This window comes from Nanorana parkeri, unplaced genomic scaffold (assembly GCF_000935625.1).
Source record: "Nanorana parkeri isolate BGI_ZX_2015 unplaced genomic scaffold, ASM93562v1 scaffold990, whole genome shotgun sequence".
Lineage (NCBI taxonomy): Eukaryota > Metazoa > Chordata > Amphibia > Anura > Dicroglossidae > Nanorana > Nanorana parkeri.
The window spans coordinates 52,487-69,454 of record NW_017307258.1 but is presented as its reverse complement, the minus strand read 5'-3'; the positions used below and the strand labels follow the sequence as shown (position 1 = coordinate 69,454).

Here is a 16,968-nt window from a genome sequence, read left to right as displayed (position 1 = left end):
CCCCCTTCACATCAAATGCCCCCCCCCCCTTCACATCAGAAGCCCCCCTTTCATATCAAAGCCCCCCCTCCCCCTTTCACATCTGAGTTCCCCCTTTACATCAAGAGCCTCTTTCACCTCAGACTTCATTTCCCCTTTACTTCAAATTCCCACTACCACAACATTTCAAGGCACCCCTGAGGAAGCCAGATTGCATACCAGGGTGCCCTAGCACCCTGGTTGAGAAAGGCTGATCTAGGGGTTTTAAAGACAGGGGGATGCATCCAACTAAAGGGAACAGGAGGCTTGGCAATGATTATGCAATCCATCACTATGGCATAGAAAAAAATGTTTAACTGTCTATTGTCTTCTTTAAGTAAAAATATACAGTGGTAGCTGTCAGTGACATTATTGTAATCAACAATGGAGTATGATCACCCTGTCTTAGCTAACATTGTGATCCAGTGTTTGGGAACCATGATGACTGGTTCCTTTTCATTGGTGGAGACCCAGAGCTGTCAGTGGCAGTAGGGTCTTCTTGTTGTAAAATAGATCATAGAACTCCAGGCAACAAATAAAGACAGTAAGCTCTGAAAAATACATAATTATTTTCTGTGATTTTCTGCCTCTTTCCAAACTGGGTTTACAGCCAGCCAGTTTCACTAAATCAAACAGTAAACTCCTGTACAGGTACTGTACATCCTGAGTTCAGCTTTATGCTTCTTTAACACTATTGGCTACAAAATGACATCTTAATGTAACATGCAAACTTTATTGACTGTCTTACAAGTAACAAATGATTTGTGATCATTGCTGCTGTTCTTCATTATTAGATGCTATCACTGCAAACTATATTAATCACTGTTCTGTGTAGTTCAGATTGCTTACTGGAGGACTTTAAAAGCTTGAAGTGCTTCTCTCTTCTTTTTTTTATTGCCGACTGCTTTGCTTTGAATTTATATTTATCACATCCTGACACTTAATACTGAAATATTTAGATGTTTCCAGTTCAGTTCTTTACTATTAATTATATCCAATCATATCTAGCTGAGTTTAAAAACTGGATGTTTTGAACTGAGGTGGAGCTGTATAAATCACTTTAAAGTTTTTTTATCACCTATTTACAGTGTTGAATATCTTATTGTTTCATACTCACTCACATTTTTGAGCTTAGAAATATTTGCTGTTTTTTTCTTCTCTTTTATAGATTGTGTGTACTAAAAAAAAAGTTATTTTGTTTTTTATCACAAAATGGCTTTGAGTAACGTATTAATTCTATAGACCCGCTTCTTTATGAAAATATATGGTCTTGGAAGTAGGGATGCACCGATGTATCGGCCGCCGAAACATATCGGCCGAAAATGGCACTTTTGGCTAAATGTACATCCCTGGTTTCTTTCCTCCCTGCTGGGCGCTGCTCTGTGTCTCTCCTCCCTGCACCGCTCAGCCTCCTGTCACAGTCCGGCAGAGCGGTGTGTGGGCGGAGACAGCCCGCACTGTCACAGGAGGCTGAGCTCTCCTCCCTGCACCGCTCGCTCAGCCTTCTGTGACAGCTGTCAGGATGGAGAGCGGGTACAAACACTCAGTGACCAGTGATTGCTGAGTGTTTGTACATAATTAAGGACATAGTATGTTTACTATATCCTCAATTATGAATGAATGGGAGTGTTCATCGCCTCCTGTTCATTCATGGTTGTGGTTATAGTAAACATACTATATCCTCAAGTTATGAATGAACAGATACACTCAGTATAGAGGATTCCTGTTCATTTATAACATACATTTTTTTTATTTCGGTTTTGAAATTTCCATTTTGGTGCACCTCTATTTGGAAGTGCTTAGTGGAGTTTTAAATCCATAACATGCATGGACTGGCAGCAAATCCATGTGACTTTATTAGACAAAGTACAGGTTCACTTTAAGACCTGCTCAGTTATGATCTGCCTCTAAGGAGTGACCATGAACAGAAACTAATATTTGAGTACAACATACTAGGGATGCACTGACTTTTTCCAGACTGAGTACGAGTACCGATACTATTCCTCAAGTACTCACTGATACCAATCATGTCATGTGACAGTTTTTCTAAAACAATGCAGACTAATGATTTTAGGACAGTGGTGAAGTGCCAGGGCCCGGTCCCAGCTGCAAATGCTGCGCCCCTGGTGGTTTTGCCAGTGACTCAAACCTGTAGAGGGACTATCTCAGCAATATATTATATAGCAATGCAGAATACCACCAGCTATAGAGGACTACAAATCACAGCACTACATTATGCAGCAATGCAGAATAGCACCGACTATAGAGCACTACAAAGCTCAGCAATACATAATAGTATATGAATTTGCTACATACTCTGCGCCGGGTGACATTCGGATGTCTTCGGCAGGGGGTCTCAGGAAGGGGAGATGTGTGGGTGTCGGAAGCGCTATGAACAGGCACTGCATGATTCCCAACAAGGCTGTCATGAGGTCCCCAGCAAGCGCTGGTCCTAAGGCAGCCAAATCTATTTGAAAAAGTAAAGCGCGGTATCGGTGCATCCCTACAACATACCTATTCAGCTAAACCTAAAAGCACCAGATAGAGGGTCAGAGCATATGACAATATTGGATATGAACTTGCAATTTTCCATAACCAGATCATTCTGATAAACCATTTTTCAGTTTAAAAATAAAATTAGGCCTTTTGTGCTCAGACGGATTATGAATGTGTATGCATAAAGGCCTAATTTTTAGTTTTGACTCTTGTTCCTTCAATTGATCACTGCTGGTAAGACAGGGAGGGTACAAGAAGAAAAATGACGGGGGATTGTATTTTTTAAAGAAAGATACAGGCATTTGTTGCAGACATTTTAGTACTTCTTAGTACATCGTCTCAGTGCTAAGAAGTTTCCAACATTCAAATATCAGATTAGATACCTTACCCTGTGCATTTAACTGTGGTATAGAAATTAGGGTGGGAGATAAAGAAATAACACAGCACCTACTTTAGGAAGGACATTCAGAACCTCATGGTGCTCCCTGGATTCTGTATGTAGATGCTTACAGTGGTACCCCGGTTCACGAACTTAATTCGTTCCACGATACTGGTCGCAAACCGAATCAAACTGTGATCAGACCGCGATCACGACTAGAGGAAGCCACGACCAGTGTCAGAGCAGGGAAAATAGCTGCGGTTGTGTTCCTCACCCGATGCGTGGTTCGCGAATGGAAGCAAAAATGTTGCTGAACTTCCTGTTCGCGAACCGAGGTACCACTGTACTTAAAAACCTACATTAAAGTACATTGAATAGGCCTCATGATTTTTATTATCTCATGTGCATTGTTTGTTGGATACCATTACTAGCTCAATGATTTATCACTTGTCACCTGGTGCTGCTCTTGAATGCATTACTTCATGAGTGGTCCATGACATCATTATACATGTCATACATTTGCAGTGCTACCATTGGGAGGCATTTATAAACCTAAAAAAGACTGTAAACGGGGCAGATTACAAAAATATATATTTTTCTAAAGTCTGCGTTATTTATTTCACAACTGTGTATTCTTTTTTTTTAACAATCATTTAAATTGCATGTTTTTTCACAAATGGCAGAAATTGCTGGGTTTTCAGCTGCCCTTGTTATATAAATATCCCCCAGAAAGCTATATCTAGGTGCATCTTCTGACGGTTTTTAAATGGATTTTGTCCATATCATTCTATTGAAAAGTTGTTGTAAAGAAATGCTTCTGCAAGGGAATAAATGTTCTCTTAACCACCTTTCACAATGTACAATATTGATCAGTTATAGCTACAAGTACAATACTTAGCAGCTGTACATCTACAATGCTCTAAGCACCTCTCCTATTCGTAGACATTCACTGTATGTTCATATATGTCCAATACATATATGAGAAACATAAAAGTGTTATTTAACTTGTAAACGGGTTTTACAATTGTTATCCATTAAAAGTATCTATCAAAGCGTAGTGTCTATGTGCTATAGCAGTAATAAACATTCTTCTTTTTTTTTTTACAGGAAAAATCCACAGCACAAGCTGGAATACAAGCATACTAGACCACCAGGTAAGCTTTTCCAAGCTTGTAGTTGTTAAATTTGTATATGCATTTTTTATTTGCATAGAACATTACAAAATACCATTTATATTAGTATCTGCCCCAGTTTACAGCTGACTGTACTATAGTCATATTCTTTCACACAAACTGCTGATAACATTACCAAGCCTCTGATGTCCTGTGGTGATGTTTGATATTACTAGGTTTTAGAACTTTGTGACCTTTTAAATTACTTGCTCTAAATTGATAAGGTAGAGGTGAAGCCTGTGTGGAAAATTGCATGTTGTAGTGCTGTTCCCTAAACATTTATCGACTCTGCAGTAGAATGCAGACATTGGAAAATATTAACAATTTGTAGTGTTGGTGATATAGACACAGCCATTTGTCAAGAAACTAAGAGCATTGTATGCCTTAAAAGAGAACTATGGGGTAAGTGTTTTCCCCCATAGTTCTCTTAAGGGTCACGGGAGAACATATACTAGCGTCCTCCAGTGGCCCAAAGCTCAGTTTATCGCGAGCTACAGCTCGCGGTATACTGAGACCGCCGTAGCCGGTACGGATCCTGACATTACTGTCGAGATCCACCTAGGTGCTTGAGTGACAGATGGCTCTGCCTATCTAGAGGCAGAGCCCAGCTCTACCCGCCCCATCCATTCCTCCAGTCAGCGCTGTGAGACGATCGAGAAGTGAGCAAACGAGGGTATGTGTTCGCTCACTTCCCAATCTATTGAGCCGACGTGTGACAGTTTCATTGTCACACGTCGGCTCGAACTATGAGGGTGAGTTCTTTTCACTCACCTCATAGTTCTCCTTTAAAGTCCATTCAGGACAAAACAACACAAATCTTAAATCATTTTCTTCTCACCTCTTCAGCCATGCAGCGCTAAATGAAATAACCAGTACTTCTAGGTATGGAGGACTCGCTCCATGTGCCACTGCTGGGCCACTCACCGCTGTCACACTAGGAATGGCCCTGTGTAAGTGAAGGCTTCCTGTATCGCGAAAGCACAGGTTTGCTTAAAACTAGGGTGGTTCCAATACCAAGTACAGTACTCGGTACATGTACAGATACTTTTCCAGCTCCAAGACCAGACTAGAGAAAAATTCAAAAGTTAGGATGCAGCTGTCATTTTTAGTGAGCATACGGAGCTCCTGGGATTTGTGCATTCCTGTTTTAATGTATGATTTTTTTTTATATAAATATATGTAAGAGATGCACCAATATCATTTTTTCAAATACAAGTACTGATACTTGTCCAAGTACTCACAGATACAAGTACTGATACATTTTTCTTGAGTGTCATGTGACAGTTTTTCTAAAACAATACAGACTAATGATTTCAGGACAGGTCCTGAAATGGACCTGGTGGAGCCAGGTCCCAGCTGCAACCCCGGTAGTTCTCATGAAAATGCCAAGTATCGGCACTAGTATCTGAACATCCCTACTTAAAAGCAATTTTTGTATATAAGAACCCCTGTATCTAGGGACTTCTTGCATAATGAACTGGTCCCTTTTTTTTACTGGTTGTACTAAGTATTAGGTAAAGTAGCAAAGGACTACCGAGAAAGTGCTGCATACAAACCATAATCAGCCAGCAAAACTTAGGATTATGGAATTCTAGAAAAGAGCAAGGAAACAAGTGAAGGACCACGTTTTGACTCCTAAACTGGGCCTTCTACTTAGTGTCATTGGTTTTGGGATGTTCTAGGAGTGACTGGAAAACATGTTATATATAGTTATAGCTGTTATTCTGAGAAAGACAAAGTATATACAAATTGCTGCTGTCTGATCCAGTTCTTGGGCAGCAGGTTTGTTCCCATATTTTGTCCATGATCTTTGATTCTTCCAACACTCTCCTCTTTCATGTCAGTTTGGATCTACGTTACCTGCCCTGCAGTTTCCAGTTGCAGAATGCTTTCACAACTCTGGTCATCTGGTCTACTAAGATTATAATCAAGCCACACCGATTTTTTTTAGATCTATAATTTGATTTTTCTCTTCCTTGTACTCATAGTCATTAGTCTGCACACACATTTAATACTAATTTAGGAAGACTAAGACAGACCTTTGAAGACAGCAAAGGCTTTTTTGTCCCTGCTGTAAACATAATTATCATTCTTACGCTGCCGTCAGAGCTTAAAACCAGGTACTTTGATTCAGTGACCCTCTTACATAAAATTTTGAATATGCAGCCTGCTTTGACTAAGATATGCTCTTACTTCCTGTTGAGTCTACAGGACGGAAAGTGAAGGAAAATCTCCCTAATGAGACACAGATGACAAAAACAAATTGGCAGGGTTTAGGCCCACCCTAAATAAAAAATAGCTATACTGGAAAGAATGGCGTAAATGTTGAAAATGTCCATGCATATAAATGGCCACAAACATTAATCTACTTTCTTTTTGCAAATGCAGCAATGTGTAGGCTTAAAATACAGTTTGCTGTTAAAAATGTACTTTTAGATAGATGCAGAAAACATCTTGCTTGCTAATTTATCACTAATGGCACAAGACAAACTCTGAGGTCCTTCTATTCTCTGCGAGCAATTTTCGAGTATCCTGATAAGAGGAAATGCCAGGGACAAGTGTTCAGTCTTCAAATTTGACGTTCTTTTAGTCCAGTGCTGTTTAAAATAATTATCTCATTATCAGAAACAATACTAGGGAAAACTTACCCAAGGACTTTTCATGGATTAGAGCTATCAAATATATCTGCTTCATCTATACGTGAAAGGAATGACGCATGTAGTGTTTATATGCTCTTAATGCTTTTCAGTGGCGGTTTATATCTTACATTTATGCTGGAACTATACAGGGATTTATTTTCTGTTTGTTGTCTACAAAGATCTAAGTCTTTTCCTAATGAGTGTCCATAGGTGGGCAGATATCTCCCCCAGGAATGATGAATAAGAAAGAACACTGCAGAAGGACTCTTGTTTTCTCATACTTTTAACAGCTAAGGAAAAGGGAGCAGAACCTGTTTACCTTTTTCTCAGTTAGAAAACCCAAGAAGTGGTTCTGTCACCTAATGATTAAGGACATCCTAAAGCATGTCAAAAATTTGACAGGAAATTGATGGCCACCTACTCTAAAATAAAAATGGGACATTTTCTCAGTGCCCAAAATTCTTTTTACTCCGGCAACCACTTCCTATTCAGACTTCCAGGACATCTCTCATGCTGCGCTCCTTCTCTTTAAATGTGGTCCCTTCATTTATTTAATTTTTTTAGGCTAAAAAAAAAAATTTTTATAGCGAGTAGAAAAAATACCTGTTGATCTTTCTAGAAATGCAGCGTTTTTGTCTTTTCCTGTGTGTGAGCTGACAACAAAATAGGATTGCACCGATACCATTTTTTCAAGACCGAGTACAGATACTTTTCCTCAAGTACTTGCCAATACCTTTTTCTGTTGTGTGGTTTCTAAAACAACACAGACTAATGCTTTTAGGACAGTGGTGGAGCACCAGGGCCCAGTCGCAGCTGCCAACCTGGTAGTTCTGCCACTGACTCCAAGCTGTAGAGGGACTACAAATCCCAGCAATACGTTATACAGCATTGCAAAATACTGCCAGCTATAGAGGACTACAAATCTCAGCAATACATAGGCAGAATACCATCAGCTATAGAGGACTACAAATCCCAGAAATACATTATACAGCCATGCAGAATACCACCAGCTATAGAGGAGTACAAATCTCAGCAATATATTATACACTGCGGAATACCGCCAGCGATTGATGACTACAAATCCCAGCAATAGATTATACAGCAATGCCGAACACTATGAAGCCACATACTCTGTGTTGCTCAACCAGGGCTGTGCGGGGTCTCACGAGGCTGTACGGGCGGCTGCGGGATCTCACCATGGGCTGTAGCAGCTCTTGGTATTAGGGCATTTTCACAATTACTCGTGAAAATGCCCAGTATCGGCAGTGATACCGATGCTGGTATCGGTGCATCCCTAATTAAAACTATTGGTGCCAAATACCCCTTGTATTTTATCTGGCCCTTATTCTTTTAGATGGTGGATTTTGTTGCTAGGATTTTTCTGCCTATTGTTTCATGTATTTGTGTATATCGAGCTGTTATATTCTCTGTACACCTTGACTTTGTACACCACTTAGTGATGGAAATCAATAGTAACTTGTTTTGCATAATTAATCATTTAATTTTCCATTGCTGTAATCTAATGGAGAATCTGATTAATGTTTATGGACAGAAAGTAACGTGTCATCCAGAAACTATTTTGATTTGGCTCACTGTTAAAAAAGATACAATGAGGGGAATTTACAAAGACTGCAGCAGACAGAATGTAGAGCAACTGTACATTCCAACCAATCCTTTTCTAGCTTTCATTTTTCAAGTTTAAGTGAAGAAGCTGAAGATAGAAGCTGATTGGTTGCTATGCACAGCTGCTCCAGAGTCTCTTACATTTTTAGTAAATTTCCCCAATATTTTACACCATTCTATTAGGTTCTTGTACAGTACTTCAAATAAAGGATACATCAAAAAGCAATGATCACGACTTGTGGAAAATCCAGTCGAATTTATCTACATTGACCTTTTTGCCTTTTTTGTTTTCTTGAATAATCATTTTAGATCGTTTATCATTTATAGTTATGTATATGGTTGGCATAGTTTTATCTGCAGTAACATAATGCGGTTGGGTGATTGAATTCTATCTGAGCAGCAGTGCAGGCGTGCGCTGAATATGCTCGGGAAATAAGTACATCTACTGCCGCAGACAAGTGGAGGTTTCATACTCTAAATCAACAGCAGGAAAAGGTACAAGAGAGATGTAAAATACAGACCCTGTATCTATGCAGATTCTTACTTCATGACATGGCCCTATTTGGGAAACTGCTGGACAATTTATAACACCCAGTCATATTCAGTGGAAAATGTCGTAGAATCTAAATTTGAGTCATCAAAAAAGTAATCTTTTCAAATAGCAGACCTGAAATTTTGGTGTTATGGGAACTGCTCATGATGAAATCGTCCCTAAACATTGCATTTTTTTTTTTTTTAGGCAGGCGGCTAAGGAAAAGAGCTGCAAAGAAAGGTATGCTTTATGTCTGCATAATTTACAATCCTAACTTTTATGTGTTGTGATAGACATGCTGCTGTACAGTAACTGGAAAAGAACCTCCGACTGAGGATCTCTTCATACCTATGACTGACTTAACCCTCATGAGGTCCCCCCAGCCTTTTTGTGCATTGACACACTTAGTCCCGGTTTACACCTAGGCATTTTGGCGCTCAAAGCTAAACGCGCAAAACTCTCAACACAGGAAATCCCATTCATTTCAATGGCCCCTTTTCACACCTGAGAGTTTTGTTGCAAGCTGTAAAAGGCCGAACGCTAGAAAGGGTACATCAGCTTTTTTGGGGGCAGAGTGCAGCGTGTTTGGTCACGTAGACTTCAATGGAATCGCATGAAAACGTGCAACACAAGCATTTTGCAAATTTCTCTGTGCATTTTTGCACGTTTGTGTGCATGTTTGCTCTTTCACCGCAATGCATTTCAATTTGCTCAATAAAACACGTGTTTTTGTATAGGAGTGTCCAATGCGTGCATAAATGTGCAAAACCGCGCTAAACACAAAATGCACAAATATGTGCGAAAATGCTGATGCCTGGGTGTGAATGGAGCCTTACACTTTGCATCAAGGCAGCCCGTTCACTTTGAATGGTCCTTAACATGCCCCACAAGCACAAAAAATGCACATGCACTATTTTACCTAGCAAAGCACTCAGAGATCTGCATGCTGTGCTTTATTGCAGGTGTTTTGTTTGAACTGTATATGTGTGTAGGGGTATTTAGATCTCTAAATGTAACAATGTAGTAAGTGTAGAACCTCTTTGATATAGAGATACATTAATTTTAATAAATGTAACTATAGTAGCAATATTTAAAACATATGTTTGGTGAGATTTAATTATACTCAACTGAATTGAAGGGTATTTTATATATGCCAGAAGTTCCGCTTTAACATTTAGCAATCTGTCCAACCCCTTAAAACATAATTCAACAGGGGTGTCACCTGTAATCCTTTATTTTCAGGTTTTTTTGTTTTTTTTTAAATTAACCTGTGGCAAGGCTATGGGCATACAAATATTAACTTTTTTTTAAACAAGCCTTAAATGTGCTTCAAACAAGATCTTCCTGAGCTCTTTAGTTGCTGGCATTGTAGAGCAATTCATCCATAAAGTTCACAGCAAAAGTACTGAAGTGCTCTCGTTGTCTTAATTCCCCCTCCCAGCAATGACTCAGCAGCTTGGCTGCCCCTGCTCCCTCTCTCAGCAGTGTTTTAGCAGCTCATAGCTCCTTCTCCCAGCCAAGACTGAACAACGTATCCCCCCTCCATCAGTGACTTACCAGCTCAGCTTCCCCTCTCAGCAGCTCAGCTGCCCCTTCCAGCAGTGAATTGACAGCCTTGTAAACACAGAGCAGTTGAGTGCTCCTGTTGAGAATGATTTGCTCCACAACGTCTGCTGATACAATACTGAGGTCAATGTGTGCTTATTTTAAACTCTCTCCACCACCAAAGTACTCAAACTTTACTCAAACTCCTGGGCACCCCACCCCCCATTGCCACTATGTACGGACCTACCCGTGTGCCTTCTGGGTGCCCAGGACAGCCATGTGGGTATCAACAGGTAGGGTGGAGGGAGACCAGCAATCTCCCCTAGCTAGAATGAATCTGGAAGTGATGCCCTTTTGATCAAAGCTGTCAACCCCCTACCTCCATGGCTGGGAAAGTAGCTAATGGAACAGAATCTGTGCACATAAGAGGATTTTTGAGTCTGAGCAAGTGCTATGGTATTGGAGGGTAATGCAGTAGGAAGTCATATTTTTGAACAGTGCACCTTACCTATGCTGCAAACTTCTCAGGCTGAATGGTCCTTCAGATTATGATGTGTATGAGCGCTGAACCTTGTTAATTAAATTAAGTATAAACATTCGTTTGTAAGACAAATTACATCTCACACTATGCAGTTACTATTATGAAGATAAAATATTTAGTCATTTATCATTTATCTATGACAGAAATAGTATAACCTTTGGAAGCTCGTGCCATTATTTTAATGATTTGCCATCCACATATACTCATATGTGAATGTGCGTCATAGAGAAAGAAATAGATGGTAGCTTGGGGTAATGCCTGTTTTCCTTCATTTGACATAAATATTATCAGTCACAATTACACATTATTGTTTATTTGCAATTAACTCTTCTCTTTCTGCCATCCTGCACCAGTAAATGACATTGTTCAGTACCCCCTTGTGAATTTCTAAAGAATAAACAAAGTAGGAATGACGCTATCCTGCCTATCCATCAATTTTATGAGCTATATTTCTTTTGCTTAGTGGGATTTGTAAGGGATTATGATTTAAAGTTTATTTCCACTTTTGCAGCCAAATTGGAATAACAACTACTTTATATTTCTTACTTATTCCCATTTACATTGAACTTAAAACATAAGAAAAAAAAACTACTTTGCTTTTCCTTTCTATGTAACCTTAAGTAGGGGGCTGTGGGGTTACGTTTACCATAATAAACCCTGCCTGTACTGTGCTGGTAGATGTTCAATATCAGTTTTAAAGTAGATGTGCAGGACTGTCTGCCCTGATAAAAGATTAAACATCTCAAGGCTCGGGTGGTACATTAAATGTTAAAGTGGAAGTAAATATTTTTAAAAAAACTATTGATCCACGGGCCTTCTATGGCAGAAGAGATTGTGTGAGTCTCTATTGCCATAAAAACCTCTTTCTACCATTCAGCAGTTTGTTTGTTTTCTGTACGCTGAGCTGCAGCTCAGTGCACAGACCCGGCATGCCAAGATGAAGTAACCCCCAACCGTATGCACAAGATTTAAGTCATCATGGTCCTGCCAATCAAGTGGCCAAACACTCGAAACCCAGAAAAAGACCAGGGAGAAAATGAAAGCAGCAGTGAGGAAGAAGTGCATGTAGGGGATTTTTTTTGGCAAGTAAGTCTTCCATAATGTGCTGATATGCTGTGCATACCGGTACTAGCAGATTATGGCTAAAAGCCATAGCCCATTTCTTATTTTTTAAAATAACAAAACCTCCTCATCTATCACTTGCCCCTCCCTTTTAGATTGTAAGCCCTCAGAGGCAGGGCCCTCCTTACCATCTTGTCTTGAATTGTATTGTGATTGTAATGTCTTCCTTATATTGTAAAGCGCTGCACAAACTGTTGACGCTATATCATAATAATAAAAAAAGCTTTACATCCGCTTTAATGCACTTTTAAAACAACTGTCCCTCAGTGTGTCCCTCATATGCACATTGCCATCTATTCTAAGCAATACAAGCTGCACATTGCCATCTATTCTAAGCAATGTAAACCTGCTCCAAAGAAACTATTCCAGAATTAAGAAATACTTTTTTAAGAAATGATTTTTAGGTATGCTGTGTGAATGGGAACGCATATACATATAATGATGGTTTCTCAAATTTGACTGTAAAGGTGGAAATACACTTTAAGCAAAGTCAAGGGAGCTAGCATTGCCAGTGTAATGGTGCTTCTATATGGAAGTCGTGATATGATTTAAATTACAAATATCCACATCTTAATGCTTGCAACTTAAATATAGCAGACATGGACAATACAAACCTCTTAACATTGGATTTTTGCCTCTTTTTTTAACGTCTTTAGCCCGGCAATTATGTTTTGTTTTAAATTATTGATTTTTTAAAAACTTTTAAAGAAGAGCTCTAGGTGTGCATGAGGTAGGTAGAAGTTCCCCAGATCCTGAGGTCTTCAGGTCTAAAGTTCTAGAGCAGCACGATGTGGCTCTCATTGGCAGCGCTCTGCAAATTTCCCATAGACTACTTAGTGGCTGCCAACTAACTATACTGCAAGAGAGGTGTGCTGTAATCAGAAGTGTTTCAGCTACCAAACTGGATTAGGGAGCAGAGCTCATAGATAGGCCTACTTATTTATCTGAAGGGTTCAGGGGACAGAAGGCAGTTGCCTTAAGATAAAGTCCAATAGATGTGTAATAATTTTAAAAAAGTAGAACATGTATGTGGCCCCTCCTGTGCTGTCAGTCAGTACAGTATGGTGGCTGGACAAGACACATTTTTCAGGTTGTCAGGTTAGCTGCTCTTCCATTGAAAAGGTCCTAGTTACAGTCATTTCTGATGAAAAGCATCCTGCTGTAATACTTTGAATCATGTGTTGGGTTTCATTCTGCTATTCTTTCTCCAGCCAAAAATGCTTTGGACGATGACAGTGATAATGATGGGGAGCCCAATGAGTACGACCTAGAGGACAGCTTTATTGATGACGAAGAGGAAGAGGACTTCACCGATGAGGATTCAGACTGGATGCCAGACTCTGAAGAAAAAGACAGTGAAGACGTGAACCAGCTGGTAAAAGAAGCAAAGCGATTTGTCAAAGCAAAGCACTGATTTCAGTTTTTACCCCTTTTTATTGTTTGTAAATGTACAGATAGGTTTATAGTAGATGATATAGTCATTTACTATTTCCCTTCTTATCAGTGTATACAGCATATAATACTGTTTATACTATATATTATATGATATATTTGCTACATTACAGTTGAATATTCATTAAGTATTATAGAAAATAAAAATAATTACCAAACTGTTTCTGCTTTTTTTATTCTGTAGTAGTACAGGTTCTATTAAGGTGAAGAGTTGCAGTGTGTGATAAATCATCATTTATCACTAAAAGTAATATTTATCACTTGTCCTTTTTTACATTTCCACCTTGCCATAACTAATTCCTTATGGTTCATCTCTCGTCATTTTAATCACTGGCATTTTTTCATTTATTATACATTGTCAGCCATCACTCCATCACAGAATATAGCAGATACCCATAGCAATGGATGTGTTAGCGGGATTACTGGTACCTAGAAGCCCCCGCCTGCGATTAGAAGCCTCCCTTTTTCACCTCCTCTACATTACACTGTGCCATACCAAAGCTGGCCGTAAACCAGTAGAATTATGTTTGATAAAATTAGTTTTTTTTTACATTATTTTGATTTTCAAATAGTTAATGGGGCCAAATCGACAGTAATCTTCAACCGGAGCGAGGGGAAAAAATCGAAGGTGCAAGATGGAAATGTTTTTTCTTGAACAAATGGAATTCTATCAGTGAATGTGGACACTTAATTAATTCCAAAATCGAATGTTAAAATCAAACGAAATTCCAAATGACATTCGTCAGGTGCTAATGGCATCATCGAATGATCTGACGAGATTTTCATATGAGCATTCATACAAAAATCTACCAGCGAATGGCCAGCTGAAGTACTGCTGGTTCCTTTGTAAAGACAGAAAGGAATGTAAACTATTTAAGTACCCAGGGCGGAAGCTGGGGGAGGTGTGGTTTAGGGGGCATGTGCCAGGGGTGCCACTGGGTGTGTGGATGGAGAACTTTTCTTACCTGCTTGGGGGGGGGGGGGGTGGGGCAACTTTGATTCTTTGCCCCAGGTGACAGAATGTCTAGCTTCCCCACGGTAAGTGCCCCTGCCTTTTAAAGACTATGGAGACCGACAGTGCTGCCCTCTCCTCCTGAAAATGCTACTTACCTGGCAGTTGTTGCTTTTAGCTTTAATACTTCCGTTTATTTCGAGTAATTGGACTAGAAAAAACTATAGACTTTGATTTGATGCATGCTTGTCTCAAATCTGTGAGTCAGAAGTACTGACACATCTAGGCAACGATTACTATGGGAAATAGGTGAGCAGCGACTGGCCCCCATATTTGTCTCATGACAGGTGTACTTAAACAGGCATTGATCTGTCTCACACTTCTGTAAGTGTTTTGTTCATCACCTGTGTGAAAAGAAGTAAATCAGTGCGACTGATGACTCGGGAGGAGAGACGGCAGCAATGTTCTCTTCTTCTCAGTCTGTTCAATGTGTAAAGATTTTCTTATAATGGAGGAGAGAAGATAGAGCGTGGAAGTAAAACAGATCTACAACACTAATCATTTCTTCTCACTTCTCACAGGCACTAGCAGAAGAAATGTAACTGACTGAGCAGGTGGTGGGGGGGGGAAATGTCAGAGCAATAGGAGCTGATGATAGTGAGGACTGCTTCTGTTCTTAAAGCAAACCTGTCACACGTTTCATGAGCACACAGTGCCAAGTGCAATCATACAATCACACCGATGTTGTCCTATTTTCTCTTTCATTTTAAAAAGGGAATCTGTCATTAAAGCTGATGACTCTACTTACAATGTGGAATACAGTGACACACTCTCTCCATCGCTAGCCTTTTTACAGGACAGTGAGAGAGCAGCGGAAGACTAATGAGGCATTTCTTCTGCTCTATCCTTCTATCATTCTTATTTTTGTTTTGTTTCTGTCAACACAGTTCATCTGATTGATTCCAGTTCTGCTCCTGCTTACTGCTGCTGTATAGGGAATTGCAAGACGTTGATACCAAGTCACATTCAGGAACTTATATTAATGGTGTTAAACTAAAATGCATTTGACTTATTGATGAATACAGAGCTGCATTAAATTATGTTGCGTTCAGCTTTATAGTAAACCTGTCATGAGAAAAGTACAGGTGCTACCATTTCAGGCATCCGATTTAAAATGCTCGCCATCTGACTGCTAGGGTCAGTCACAGACATTACTGACTTCAATGCTTTCTGAGTATTTTACAAGTATACTAATCAGAGAAGTCAGAAGTAGACATGAGGCTGGGCTTGGTGTGAACCCAGGTCTCCAGAGTTCATCCAAGTCTGCTCAAAGCTCTGACCGCCATCCCCTCCTCCCGACCTAATCAGTTGCGGAGAGGAGCATTCCCCACAAAGTCGCAGGTAATGCCCCCACCGCAACTGCCAACACTGATTGGTTCGGAAGAAGGGGTGGAGGTCAGAGTTTTGAGCGGGCTTGGGCGAACTCAGACGTACTGGGTTACACCAAGCCCAGCCTCATCCCTTGTCATAAGTCCATATCAACATATATGTGCAGAGTCACTGACTGAAAATAATTAAGTAAGTAAGTGGCATAATCACCAGACAACTAGCATTTTCAGAGGAAAGTGCACACTCCATGTTTCTCTAGAGACGTATACCTCTCTCCTGGATGGTGCTGCTGTCTAAGAACATGCTTCATGCTGATTCCAATGCAGTTAACTTATTTACATTGCTGCTGGATATCTCCTTAACAGGCACACAGAAAGCAATAGAAACCTGACAGGAGCTTTATAGCTGGACTCCAGGTACAAGAACTGTCACCTAAGCATGTTCCTCAATAGCCACACAGGATATACATCTACTTTGTGTGCAGTGCACCACATGCCATTACAAACCGAGTTAATAACATATACAAGTAGCAGTGTCATCATCAATGTTCTGCTCATAACCTGGGCTCAGAACAGATGTGTGGGAATGACCCAGCAGGCCCCACCCACTGCAGGCAGCAGAAAACTACAAGAGGGGGCAGAGACCAGGCCAGTCACCCTACACAAGGAGAGAGAGCAGCAGTGACTGGTCTTCAGTACAGGAAGCTCCTGCACAGAGGCAAAGTTTTACACTAGAATACAGAACCGATCCGCAAGGATTACAGAAAACACACCAAGCTTCAAGTAAGAATACACATGGCTCTTATAATTAGAAAATATTTACTTATCCTGAAGTCCAAAAACAAAATAAGTTGTGTATAGAGTTGTGTTTTATTTTAAATCTAGACTGGAGTGTGCTTTATACATCATACTGGACAATATAGTAAAGATATTTATTTTCTCAGCTCTTTCATTTCTTTATCACTAATAGTGTTTAGTAATAAAATTTCACTTTTATCTGTATTCTGTCTCCAGGATGACAGTGGCCGTCCAGCATGTTTCCCATAGTTAGTTAGTTTTCATGGGGAAATGCTTCATTTGGTTTAGGAATGACTCACCAGAGTCACGTT

At 39.9% G+C, this 16,968-nt stretch overlaps 1 protein-coding gene across 1 annotated transcript in view; it reads left to right on the top strand.

The window, feature by feature from the left end:
* The window catches only part of LOC108795647 (aprataxin and PNK-like factor), a 54,114-nt gene extending 40,599 nt beyond the window's left edge, over window positions 1–13,515 (top strand). Inside the window, exons 5-7 of the mRNA XM_018566936.1 lie at window positions 4,001–4,047; window positions 9,067–9,099; window positions 13,279–13,515. Of these exons, the coding sequence (XP_018422438.1) occupies window positions 4,001–4,047; window positions 9,067–9,099; window positions 13,279–13,481 (283 nt within the window). The 3' untranslated portion in view covers window positions 13,482–13,515. The remainder of the gene's footprint in view (window positions 1–4,000; window positions 4,048–9,066; window positions 9,100–13,278) is intronic.
* Window positions 13,516–16,968: the final 3,453 nt, after the last annotated feature.